Source organism: Conger conger, chromosome 16 (genome assembly GCF_963514075.1).
Source record: "Conger conger chromosome 16, fConCon1.1, whole genome shotgun sequence".
In the NCBI taxonomy this organism is placed as follows: Eukaryota; Metazoa; Chordata; class Actinopteri; order Anguilliformes; family Congridae; genus Conger; species Conger conger.
Window position 1 is genome coordinate 26601647 of NC_083775.1, and position 12957 is coordinate 26614603.

At 46.5% G+C, this 12957-nt stretch overlaps 1 protein-coding gene across 1 annotated transcript in view; it reads left to right on the forward strand.

The window, feature by feature from the left end:
• Positions 1-12957, forward strand: part of ttyh3a (tweety family member 3a) — an 84463-nt gene that overhangs the window by 49772 nt on the left and 21734 nt on the right. Inside the window, exons 3-7 of the mRNA XM_061224567.1 lie at positions 2706-2817; positions 3574-3794; positions 5788-5883; positions 7554-7626; positions 9248-9323. Coding sequence (XP_061080551.1) covers positions 2706-2817; positions 3574-3794; positions 5788-5883; positions 7554-7626; positions 9248-9323 — 578 coding nt within the window. The remainder of the gene's footprint in view (positions 1-2705; positions 2818-3573; positions 3795-5787; positions 5884-7553; positions 7627-9247; positions 9324-12957) is intronic.

The following is a 12957-nucleotide window of genomic DNA, read 5'->3' on the forward strand; positions in this document are numbered from 1 at the left end:
GTAAGAAATGGCCTACAGTGGCATTGCCTGGCTGAAGTGATCAGGTACGGAAGGAAGGAGGAGATTAAGATGAAAATTATTACCTGATAAAGCTCTGTTTCCCTACATGCCCTCTGCTCACGGCTCCTCGCTCAGCTCGGTAGGAGCGATAGGGAGGTGGACCGTCGCCTCGTCTTTTAGGGATGGCACGGCCAGTGCCTCGAGGGAGACGGTTCTTATCCTATGGACGAAGTCCTTTTTTTTGCTAAATCTGCTAAAAGGTGCTTAGCGGAGTTCGGTGAAGGGGACTACAACTCGCAAAACGTGTTTGCATGGACGTGAGGAGCATTTGTAAACCAGCCCTCACACACTTTGAGGCTAAACTCATTCCGGAACTTTCCCCCTGAACATAAATGGCTAATTAATCCAGAGCCTGGATTTAGGGGGACATTAAATGATAACCGTAATGTTGCTGATAACGTTCACAAACCGGCCCTAGGGGACCTCTAACCACCCGGTCCGTTAGAAAATGGAGATAGGATTACACGGAGAGCCAGATTAATGAAATCTCTCTTGTGGTGTACGAATACAGTAAAAATGCACCAAAGTAAATTCAGGGCAGCGCATAATTCATTCAGAAGCTATTTTGGTGGAATAGAAATATGGCCTTTGATGCAAGCAATTTCCTAAGGAATTACGGGGAAATATGCAGTCTGTTTTCATTTGTGCTTGGTGCACACAGGTGCACAAAGAGATATCTGCTCCTCAGCAGCATCCCCTTGCATAGTCTTGCCTTGTTGCCACATTCATCTTTATTGACATTTATTTCGGCAAGTCCAGTCATATCGAGATACCCAGGGATTGGTATGGTGTGGAAGTCAATGATGGGAAATTGGAAACTCTGGCTGGCATGATGTAGGGCCTCTAATTGTTTCTGCCGAGAGTTGCAGAAATCGGTAGCTCGCGGCTGGGTGAATAGCCCATTGTTTGGGTCGGCCTTGAAAGCAGGCCAGCGAGGAGCATCGGCCACCGAACATGACAGGGGGATGCTGCACCGGAGCGACACCTGCTGGTGGAACGGTGGAACTGCAGCCTTAGGCCACGGGTCAGGGTGTCGCTGTGTCCATTTTGTTGTATTCGTTTTAAATGGGGTGGTGCGTTCCATGTGTCGTTTTGAAAAGGCGAGGAGGCTCTCTGGCTCACGCAGGACGGGTCACTGGCTTACGCAGCTTTTGGGGCTTCCCTGGGAACGTGCTCTGTCCGCGCAAACGAACGGTGAGCGCTCTCGTCAGGCCAACGCATTCGCCAAACTGATACAGTGCCCCGTTCGCTTCTGGAAGAGGCTGCTTGCTTATTCTCCAAATTAAATGGTAAATGGTTGCCATTTATATAGCGGCTTTATCCAAAGCGCTGTACAATTGATGCTTTTCATTCACCCATCCACACACACTCGCACACCAACGGGGATTGGCTGGCATGCAAGGCAACAACCAGCTCGTTATGAGCAAGTGGGGATTAGCGAGGTGTATTCTTTCATTTATTTTTATTTTATTTTATTTTTTTGTCATGGAAGTGTTTTTCAGTCTGGCCGTCTCAAGGACGAGTGTCAGAAGCAAGCCGTTTCGTTTCGGTTATTGAATCCGCGCTGGTGTGAACCGAGTTCTCTGCAAACAGTGGAGGTGGAAAAACATCTGTCTCTTGGGCAGGCGGTGAGATAAACGTGCCTGTGGGAAACCAGTGTCAACACATGTGGCCTGCAGCTCCAGCAGAGGCATTCATAGGTTTCGCCGCATTAGCACCCGCCACTGTGCCCGGCAGAATGTCTAACCTACATTATAATGGAGACTATAAATGTACTGCAGTCCACACTATTGCGTTCGCCAACACTCGCTATACTGTTTAATATTCCGTCGAAACCTCACGACTGCAGCGCCGAGCATGGAGTGCGAATTCCCGCCGCTGGCTCTCGTGTGCTGTCTGAGGGAATCTGCTCTCTGAAGCCCTACGTTGTTTAACTTTCAGTAAATGCTGACTTACTTAAAATCTTTGGTGACTGTTTATCTGATTTTGTGAGCTTGCTGGAAACTGGCGAGAAGGATTTCTTTGTCCTTTCTGTAGGTATGCTAACGCCTAATGTAGCACGATAGCATTGCTGCCATTATGTGAACGTTAGCACGTCTCGACACTCCATTAAGAAAAGAATAGGATAGAACTGTATTGTCCAACAAAGGCCTTCAGTCTCATCTCAGAAATAGAAACAAACAGAAGCCACACAAAAATAATAGCTCATCTAGTTTTGTTCAATTGTCTGATGAAGGAAAGGACTTTAGAAATCGGTCTTATTTAGAGGAACCCTGTACTGTGGCTTCCCCATGGGATCTCAGTGTCTCTCAAGCCACAGGAAGAATGCGTCCGAGCTTGTCTCGGGCCCCGTGCCCATAATTCCAAGGGCCGTCAGCCATTGTCCCCTCTCAGGGGCCCGTCGGAGTCATTGGGTGGGGGGGGGGGGTTGGTTCTGCCTGACCCCCTCCCGCCTGTTGCCACGGAGCCATCCATCAGCCCAGCCAGAGCGCAGTGACAAGGTCCCGTTCCGCCTGACCGGGTCAGCGTTCAGACGACGCCGGGCCTCACACGACACGGACCGCGGGGAGAGGCTGACGGCGCCTCCTTCTCTCAGACTCCTCCTCGGTCACTCCATCTCTCCCTCCCTTTCTGTCTCCCTGCAGCGCTGGCATTGCGGTGGGTTTCTATGGGAACGGGGAGACCTGTGACGGAGTGAACCGGCTCACGTACTCTCTTCGGCATGCCAACCGCACCGTGGCTGGAGTGCAGAAACTGGTGAGCGTCGCTCTCATGATCACTTTGTGTGTAACCGCCCAGACATGACACGCAGACACGACACATACATGTACATAGACCAGACTTTTGGTTAAGCAAGTGGGTTGCTATACTATGTAGTATACACTAGATTAAGTTTTTAGTGAGGTGTATACAATGTTTGTGTGTGTGTTTGTGTGTTTAAGAATGTATAATTTCCAGTTAGTGTGCTGCGATATCTTATAGTAAGCTGCTGAAAATTTTTTTTGACAGTAAATATCCATGGATTTGAATCTATAAACCCTTATTAGGGGTGTAGGGTGTTGACACGTGTCTGGGTGCTTGTGTGTCAGGTTTTGACGCGTGTCTGTCGGTTGTTGATGCGTGTCTGCATGCTCATCTGTTGGGTGTTAACGCGTGTCTGGGTGCTTGTGTGGCGGGTGTTAACGCGTCTCTGGGTGCTTGTCTGTCGGGTGTTGACGCGTGTCTGCGTGCTTGCCTGTCGGGTGTTGGCGCGTGTCGGCTGTTGACGCGTGTCGGGTGTGGATGTGTGTCGGGTGTTGACGTGTGTCGGGTGTTGACTCGTGTCTGCGTGCTTGCCTGTCGGGTGTTGACGCGTGTCTGCGTGCTTGCCTGTCGGGTGTTGACTCGTGTCGGCTGTTGACGCGTGTCGGGTGTGGATGTGTGTCGGGTGTTGACGTGTGTCGGGTGTTGACGCGTGTCTGCGCGCTTGCTTGTCGGGTGTTGAGGTTTATCTCTCCGCGTGCTCTGCTCTAGGTGTCGGACAGCAGCTCCTCGCTGAACCAGACCGTGGAGCAGAGCCTGCAGCAGCTGGAGGCGCAGTACTCCAAGCACACGGACTACGTGTCCATCGTGCAGAAGCTCCAGGCCCAGCTGGAGGAGCTGGTACGGCAGATGGGGGACATCCCCTTCTGGGACAACCGCCACATCTCCCTGGAGGAGCTGGCCGTCAAGATCGAGCTCTACGATTGGTACAGGTGAGCTTAACCTGCGGCCATTGGCCCACTGACCCAGTAGGCAGCGATAGCCCCATCAGAGATCAATCAACTACCGCTATCGTACGCAACCGAGGTGTACTAATAGTTTTGTTGAATCGAGGCTGCTGTTTTCTGTGCCCAAGGTCGATACCAGCATGCAGAGAGCGTTTTTTAAATCTCTTAGTGTGCTGCAGCAAGTTAATTGCAGTGTAAATTTACAGGCCTGTATACAAAAATAGATGTTTTTCTCTCCAGTGTTCAGAGGCAAAACATTAGGCTTCAGCTTTCTAATTGGCTGAGAAAATGTAGCAATGGGTTGAAAAGCGTGTGTCTCTTTTTAGGCTTTCCTTCGATGGTACTGAAGGGATGTTATTGGTGCAAAGCGGATGCTGACATTTGTTTGAGATGTGTTTGCCTGCATATTTGCATTCTGGAGCTCAAGCAAATCTGACTGTAAACTTGTTTAGCCTGTCATTTTGTGCTTGTGGATTCCAAGAAAAGGCTGCCTTTTTTGTATATTTCAATGCTCTAAAAATAGCCGAACAAGACACGCATTTAAACCTGTCAAGAAAATACAGTTATTTTTCCAAGTAAAGTTTTGTCTAAAATGAAGGCCCAAGTCTTGAGAAGAGCTTATGTTTATTTCAAGGGCCTATCAAAGTCCGTTTTATTCTAGAGTTGCAACACTGTTTTCACTCCTCATGTGTGCACAAAATCTGAATCAATCAGAAATACTTGTCCTTGGATACATTTCTTCACTATTTGATCTTGAGCTTTCCGAGAAAATATGTGCATTCGCACATTTTATATTTTATATTTTGATTTATGAGTCTCAATACTACTCAACAGACAGGATTCTCGAACTGGGAGGAGACCAATATCTTTACAAATACACCTATTTGTACTTAGTTAATAAAAATAATGTACAGCTTATTTTACAAACATCAATGTGTATATTCGCCATAGTGTACAGTACCAGTCGAAAATTTGGACACATTTTGGAGCCTTTTTTGTTATTTTTCTGATTAATGTTTTATTTTCTCTGTTTCATCAAACAATTCACATGTGGTCAGTATGAAGATTCTCAGCTTTTATTATCATGTAGCAATTGCATTTCAATGTTTGAGGCAAACTAACATAAAGTCAAATTAAATAGTCATGTTTTGTTTTGGTGTATATTTGTATGCCATGAAATCTATCAACATCACCAGAGTCTGGATATTTCAAGCGATACTAAAACTACTTTGCATTTAATTGGATCTCTCTGGGAATTGGGGGTTGGGACTTGATTCAGCTGTAGATTATGCTGATACAGTATGGAACACATTTGTGGATTAAATGGTTTTTAGTCATCAAGGGTCTGAGGTATGTGAATTCACATGTGAATTGTTTGATGTCTTAGTTCCTCTGTCATCAATCAGAAAAAGCAGAAAAGGGCAAGGTGTGTCCAAACTTTTGACTGGTACTGTATGAAAGAAGGAATAGAAATTGGCAATTTTTCATGGCTGAAAACACATTTTCATGTGTAGCATATTGAAATATTTGAAATGCATCGTTAGATTTGGATTTGTACCACAGACTTTGCAGGAGAAGGAGGCTGCTCAGATACATCTGGGCTCAGTATTCTTAGTTTGATTAGTTTGCTTCTCTTGAGCCAGGGCCAGCAAGCGCCGCTTAATCAGGGTCAAGCTTTGCCACAAACGGAGAGAGAGAAGAAGAGGAGATGGACAGGATCAGGGGGAATTCGACTGGTTTCGCCGGATGGTTGACCTCTCCCGGAGTTTTCTCTCGCTCCTTTCCGACAGCCGACAGACTCCCCCTGCCGGTCGCGGTTAGCCTCCAGGAGAGCGGAATGTTTTAATCAATATCAATTTGCCCGAGTATTAAATCAGTGATCATTATGCTTGAAAGAGCAAGCAGATTTAGAAGGGGGGGAGGGGAATATGGCAGGAAAGAGAGACAGAGACACATTGCTGTTGTGTTTCCTCTGCAGGTGGCTGGGATACTTGGGTCTGCTGCTGTTCGATGTCCTCATCTGCCTGCTGGTGCTCTTCGGCCTCATCCGCAACTCCAAAGGGACTCTGGTTGGGTAAGCCATCTGACGTGACCGTCTGAGAGGAGGGAGGGGCCTAAAACTGTCGGGCACTCGATTTGTTTGGATCTGGTTTGCTCATCTGCATCCATTTTATTTGATTTGTCTGAAAATAAATTGTTTTGGTTTGATATCTCTTTAAATGCCATCTTGTCTGAAGTGGCTTCAGTTTTGTGTTTCATTTGGGTGTGTCAACGGAATCACTCGGGATAATTTGAAACCGTTAGCAGTTAGCCTCATCCTTCGGGTCATCCTTGCCCTACAGTACGTAGAAGCAGACACCAGCTCCAAGCGCGATAAGCAAAACACAGGCACTAGCTATGTTTTTCATTGCGCGTTCTTTAATTCCACATACTCACTTTTCATGCTATTTTATAGTCAAGTGGGTTGCCTCCGGTGACGCAGGGTTTTGTTTCCAGAGCCGGCTCGATCGATTCCGGCTCTTCCGCGGTGTACTGTGGGCGGAGAGCGGACGAACGTGTCACAGGCCTCCGCTTTCATCTCAAACGGAGGTCCGCCTCCCCTCGCACAGGAGCGTGGGCGGCCGCGGGATGACTCGCGGTCACGAAGCGCCCGCCTGGCCGCCAGAAACCCAACAGCAGTTTGGAATCCCCCGCCGACACCTCGCTTCGTGACCGCGAGCGGTGTTGGGTAACCGGAGCCAAAATGGAGTTCCTTCATCGCTCTGTACAATATTCTAATGTGCGGAGCGGAGAGCCAGAGTCTCTCTCGGAGTCCAAGAGAAATAATAGCCAAAGTGGGAGAGAGAAGCAGGATTTTAGCAAACGTTTTCCAATGCTAGCTTCAAAAGTCCAGGCGTCTGTTTGATTTCATTTAACTCTAAGCAGCCAATGTACTAAGCGGGCATTGTTATTTTTTTATTTATTTCGCATCATTACAGGTTCAGCTCATCTCAGAAACATAGGAACCGTAGCACCCAGTCGAATGACTTGCTTCACATTATGGATGAAGCACTTTGTGGTTTGATCGAACATGGGCCTGTGTTGAGACAAATCCCAACGAGTCCAACCAAAGTTCGTCATAGCCTGTTCCCAGCCAAGTGTTCTCACACTTGATCATAACAAACCTCTCAAGGCAATTTGGTATGAAGTTGTACATCCTAAGGTGATAATTTATCAATTTTCGGTCAAGCATATTCAAAATCTGTGGGGTGAAAATCCAGCCACTCTGCAGAAAAAAGATCAGATGGGCGAGGACCACCAAGGCCCGATTAACAGCTGCTGGGGCATTGATCCAATCTCTTCAATCCTCAGCTTCTTTGGCATTTAAGCCTGTGTTTACGGGGGTCACGGGGGGCAGAGATTTGCATATGAGGGGGGTACATAATGCACAGCCCCAGGGTGTTTTTTTATGACAAATTAACCCACTTGTGAATTTCCATCGTCCCCTGCGAATCAGACGCAGGTGGACATTTGGAGTCGTCTAAGGACATATGGGGAATGGAACAGTTCTGCATTTCTAACACCGCTATCGAAATTCTGATTCTAATTTGCTTTGACAGATTGAGGTTGGGCGGGGTGGGGGTTCAGGAGTGACAAATAGGAGGGGCTGAGGTCAAGCTTTTTGGGTGACAACCCTCATGGCGTTATTTTAAAAAATCAACATTCCTCCCCCCCCCCCCCCCTCCCCGTCTCTCTCGCCCACAGCGTCTGTCTGCTGGGGGTGTTTGCTCTCATCGTCAGCTGGGGAACCCTGGGCCTAGAGCTGGCTGTTTCTGCGGTGAGTGTCTCCATGGAAACTATTCATTGTACTACGGCAAAGCTTCGTTTTAAAAAATTTTCTCCCCCCAAAGTGCAATTTAGGTCGCACAGAATGTTCTTTCAGAGCTGCTTCTACACAGATATAACTGCCATGCTTCTACGTATTTCAACAAAGGAAACGCACTCTCCCACCTTTAGCCTCCTGACAATGTTGTGGCTTATATTAGCTACACTATGTACCTGACCGATGTACTCAACATCATTCTGGAGATGTTTGAAATGTAAATTATTATCCAGTCGTGGGCTAACTCATGCTGTGGAAAGTCCCCCTCCAGCTGCGTTAATCCGGAGAAAGATGTCAGTCCGAGGGTGGGTGGGCATCGAGCCAAGCGCTGAACAAGATGGCGGGGAATGACGTCACGTTGACTAGCGGGTCACCGCCACATCTGGGACAGTGTTCCCCTGAGGCCCTCCACACACTCCCCTGCCTATCGGGTGTAGCTCCTTCATAAAAATCCTCAAAAGTGTGGCGTGACCACCCTTTTTAAAGAAACGTGTCATCCTTTAGGGGGAAAAAAAACGTGAGCGTTCGTTCTCTTCATTAGTGAGAATGTCACCTTGTACCAAGGCTGGATAGGATTTCACATGGTATTTTGAGGAAATAATTAACTAAACAAATTCACACTGCCAGAGGTGTTTTTAGTTCTGCCAAAACAAAGTACTGTGCACAGCCGCGTGACTTCCTAACCATCGTCTCAGTTCATCGACTGCCTCTGACGCTTTGCGTCAAATTGAAAACCATGGCACTTGCCTACAGGGCAATTAACAGAACAACTTTGCCGTCCCTCCAATCAATCAGTTAACCCTGCGCTCATGCCAGAGATCTCCACTTCCCAGCCTCAGGGCGACTGGCTGTCGCCTCCATTCACAGTCTCTCCTCCTGGTTGGAAAAGCCTGTCTGTTCTGGCCCCCCAGTGGCAGAAAGAACGTCCATGGTGGCCAAGGCAGACCCACCTCTTCAAACTGCATTGTGGTTCCACCGTATACAGTACTCCCTCCTTTTGTTGTATCAGGTTATGATATTTTTTATGTTCTAGTTTTTTCTTCTTCTGGCTTGCTTTGGCTGGTATCTGTTTGCAATTTGGTATCTGTTTCTCACTTTCTTTGCATAATTTATTTGTTGTTAGTCAGGTCTAGCTCTGTTATACATGCAAATCAGTTGGATACACATATACATATCCTACATTGTAAATCACTCCGGATGAGAACATCTGCTAACAGGATGTAATATATTATGATGTATGCAAAACGTTTGGGCTGGGTCTTTGAAGGCTGCATTCTGTGAGGTTGTGAGGAAGCCAAAAGGCATTATCGATCCTTGTCTACTAAGTGTTCTCACTTAGATGTAACCTTCTGCTTTGCTCTACAACCTGTCAATCAACACCTCTATGGCACAACATGCCAGTCATAGTAATGAGTAGTAATGACTAATATGAATTACACCCACGTTCATCTTTAGTATCTGTTCCCATTACAGTGGAGTGAAAGCATGTGTACATTTACTAATTCATGTTATTTAGGGAATATATCAGACAGTGAAGATAATTAGGGGATAATTTAATTTTGTCTGTGGTCCTCAGAGCTCCAGTGACTTCTGCGTTGCCCCGGACATGTACGTCACCAGAGTGACTGAGGAGAACGCCATAGTCAAGAAAGGTAAGAGGGAAGTACTGTGGCTTACTGCATTGCCTTAAACTGCATTGTGCTGCAGTGTTGGGTGGGGAATCAATAATTGGTATGTTTTTCTGTTTTTCATTTCTTTAACTTAAGCTATACTACTCTTCTTTTTAGTTCATCAATTACTGGGAAAAATAAAAATGCTTGGTAAGAACTTAAGCTTAACTGTATTTATCTACTGGAAAGTTAAGGTCACAGACCGTTTGCGGTGCAGTTCAATGTAGCCGTTCTCTTTAAGTTGTGCTTTTTCTTATTATAGTTCAGTTACTATATATAAAACTTCCATAGTATATTTCCTTCTGCATATTGTCATACATTTCATTGTTATTAATGAAAAATGTTTGAAAACATACATGGTCATTCAAGTGTGTAAATAATACTTGATTAAGAATAATGAGCACAGGTAACAGTGTCCGAGTAACAATGGCACTGAACAGTGGCAGTGTGACAATAGTTCAAAAAGCTGAAATTCTTATACATGAAGTGGTAAAAGCCGTACATTTAGTGATACTAAAGAAGCATCCATGTTCATAATGTTTTCATGTACGCTTATTTAAAATCGCCAAATGTCCTCAAAGTCTGCAGTTGGTAAAACCAAGGTGTGTGGAAAACCCCCATAATGCTGTTACCCGGTATCGTCATTTCTGTCAGGCTTTTTATGCACAACCCAGTGTCCCTCACATGGCTACAAAGGTCATCTGTCAGCATTTGTTGGCCATCTTCCTGTGCCAGCGGACGTTAGTCGACGGTGACAGCGGTCGGGAGCTCCCGTGGTTCCACAGAACAGTCCCTTCCTGTCCGTGCCCTCGGGTGCGGCGAGCCTACGCCGTGCGGAGTCACAGGAAGTGGAAGCTGAACACCAACGCTTCCATATCCTGTCTGACTCAGAGAGAAGGCTGCGAGATATGACAAGAAGATGCAGAAATTCATTACTTTCCTCCATTTCAGATAAAGGCTTTCGTCCTTATCGCAGGAGATTCATAAGTCTATGAATTCTAGCTTATTCTCGGGCGAAGTATCAGGAAATTCAGGCCTATTTTCAGTACGAGTAAACGCGGCTTTCGTAGCGCTAATGCGGCGAGAACAAGATGGGGTAAGCAAACGACGGCGGCGAAACGTTGGCGTAGTAAGATGGTTTGGCTCGTGCAGGCTGCCGTTCCCCCGGCGGGCGCTCTGTCGTGTATCCCCCTCCAGAGGAGAAGAGATTTAGATTCAGGCCTGTCACCGCTCCTTTTCGGGGAGGACATTAAAACGGCTCGTCGTTAGCGCGCGAGGCCGGCCTTGTCTCCCGCTCGTAACGCGGCTGTAAATTCCCGGCCGCGCTGGAAGCAGCCGGGACGCCGCATCGCATGCTAAGCGACGGCTGACCTCGCCCCGGCGACCCACCTCCTTCAGGAGCTGTGGAATAGGAGGAGGCCGAGTGGAGGCGATGCGAGGCTCGCTATGGAAGCCAAGCTAAAGGCCGAGCGGGCTGAGCCAGGCCAGGTGGGGAAACGCCGGAGCGAACGGAACCATTGGAATCCATTAGAAGATTATTTAGGCCTATAAAATACTTCCATGACTGAAGGAGGATTTTGTAGAAATGGTAGCAGCAATCGTAATTGTCGTGATAGTGTGAGTAACAGTGGTGTCGTGATAGTGTGAGTAACAGTGGTGTCGTGATAGTGTCAGTAACAGTGGTGTCGTGATAGTGTCAGTAACAGTGGTGTCGTGATAGTGTGAGTAACAGTGGTGTCGTGATAGTGTGAGTAACAGTGGTGTCGTGATAGTGTCAGTAACAGTGGTGTCGTGATAGTGTCAGTAACAGTGGTGTCGTGATAGTGTGAGTAACAGTGGTGTCGTGATAGTGTGAGTAACAGTGGTGTCGTGATAGTGTGAGTAACAGTGGTGTCGTGATAGTGTCAGTAACAGTGGTGTCGTGATAGTGTCAGTAACAGTGGTGTCGTGATAGTGTGAGTAACAGTGGTGACAGTAATGGAATTCTGGTGTAGGCATGACAAAAAGCAGGCTTGTCTGAAAAGTACTCTGGATAATCTATGAAGTCTTTCTTTCAATGAGCATAGTTCAGTCAGAGAGAGGAAGTTATTTTTGTCTATCTCAGACCATTAAGGGAGATGGGAAAATATCCTTCATTGTGTGAAAGGCAGCGTGTCTCATTTTAATGGTAAAGAGCCATACAGTAGGTCAGTGAGAAGCCCCTCTGTCTTCAGCTTTTGCATTTATTTCCATAAATGCCTAATGCCTGCAGCTGTGTCCATTTGTTGTCCTGAGCTAAAGTGCTGTGAGTGGCATCATATCCAACAGAAAGTTGAGGTGGATAACCACTCGTGTCATGGGACTGGAAGCGCTGTTCCGATTGGACATTTGCCTTTTTCTCACATCAAACTACCAGTATTTGGTGATGAAAAAAGGCACCAGGAGGGTCTGAACTGAACTCTAAAAGTAGAAAGCAGTGTACAGTATGAGGATTGATTGAATGGGTTCAAACACACCTGTGGCAGGGTAGTCTTAATTAACGGCATCTGGCCATGTCTGTTGGTCCGGGAGACGGAGGTGTGGAGTTTTTAAGTTTAGCTTTCGGGTTATCCTTCTGATGGACACCTCACACCTGTAGTTTTCCTAGGCAAGACTAAGGAAGCAAGATATTGATCTGTGACTCTTAAGGTATTTAGTATGATGATGTTGCCGTTATTTTCCTATGAATAAATTAATAACCACTGTGATTTTGTGTCTTCAAGCATTCATTCTGTCAGAGCTCTTGTCTCGTGCACCTTCAGCTGACTGGTTGCAAATTATCACTTCTGTGGCTGATCGTTAAATTAGCTGCAGAGATTGCACCCTGTCTAAGAGCCTAGCGCGCTAGGGCAGAAATTAAATTATTATCGGCAGAGAAACCAGTCTAGCAGACAACAGCAGATTTGATGCGCATTCAGAATTTAAATTAAAAACGCCTTCTTTTTTTAACATGTTCTCAATGAATATTTTCACTGCAGCATTGTGCTTTTGCAAATTACATGCCAGTAATCCCAAAACAGTTTTAATCAGCAGATGACATAGATTAATAATATATGCAATGGAGCACCTACAGTTAGCAATCGGAGACCTAGGCTTCATAAATCCCAGAACCAGTCAGAAGCCTGTCTGATTGCTAAATACTTGACTAAAACACTAGCATTACAGTAAAATAAAGCATTCGGCACACGCTTATTCTGAAATGGCTCCTCTTAGAAGGTTATTTTTTCCATTCCTTCAGCCTCTGTCCATTCTGCTCCCTTGTCTACCCCTGCCCTTCCATAAAGAATAAAGGCCGATTCTTACTTGCCGCTCGCCTTGGCAACAACGCGGACGCGCGCATTGTGTGGAATGTACTGGCTGAACGTTCGTGACAGGCCATGCTATAGTCTGTCAGGGCCTTAAGGTCTTAGCTGAATGCACCGAGCGAAAAGCTAGGCCTTTGCTTCTCTCTCTTTTTCTCCCGTCAGTATGTGAAGACCGGAGAGCTCTCACAATGCGCATGTGACACACCAGGCCCAGCTTTATGTGTTTATGTTTATGCTTGTCCGGTCAATTTTTATTTTTTCCACCCGCTCCCATATAGCATGCAGTATTTCAC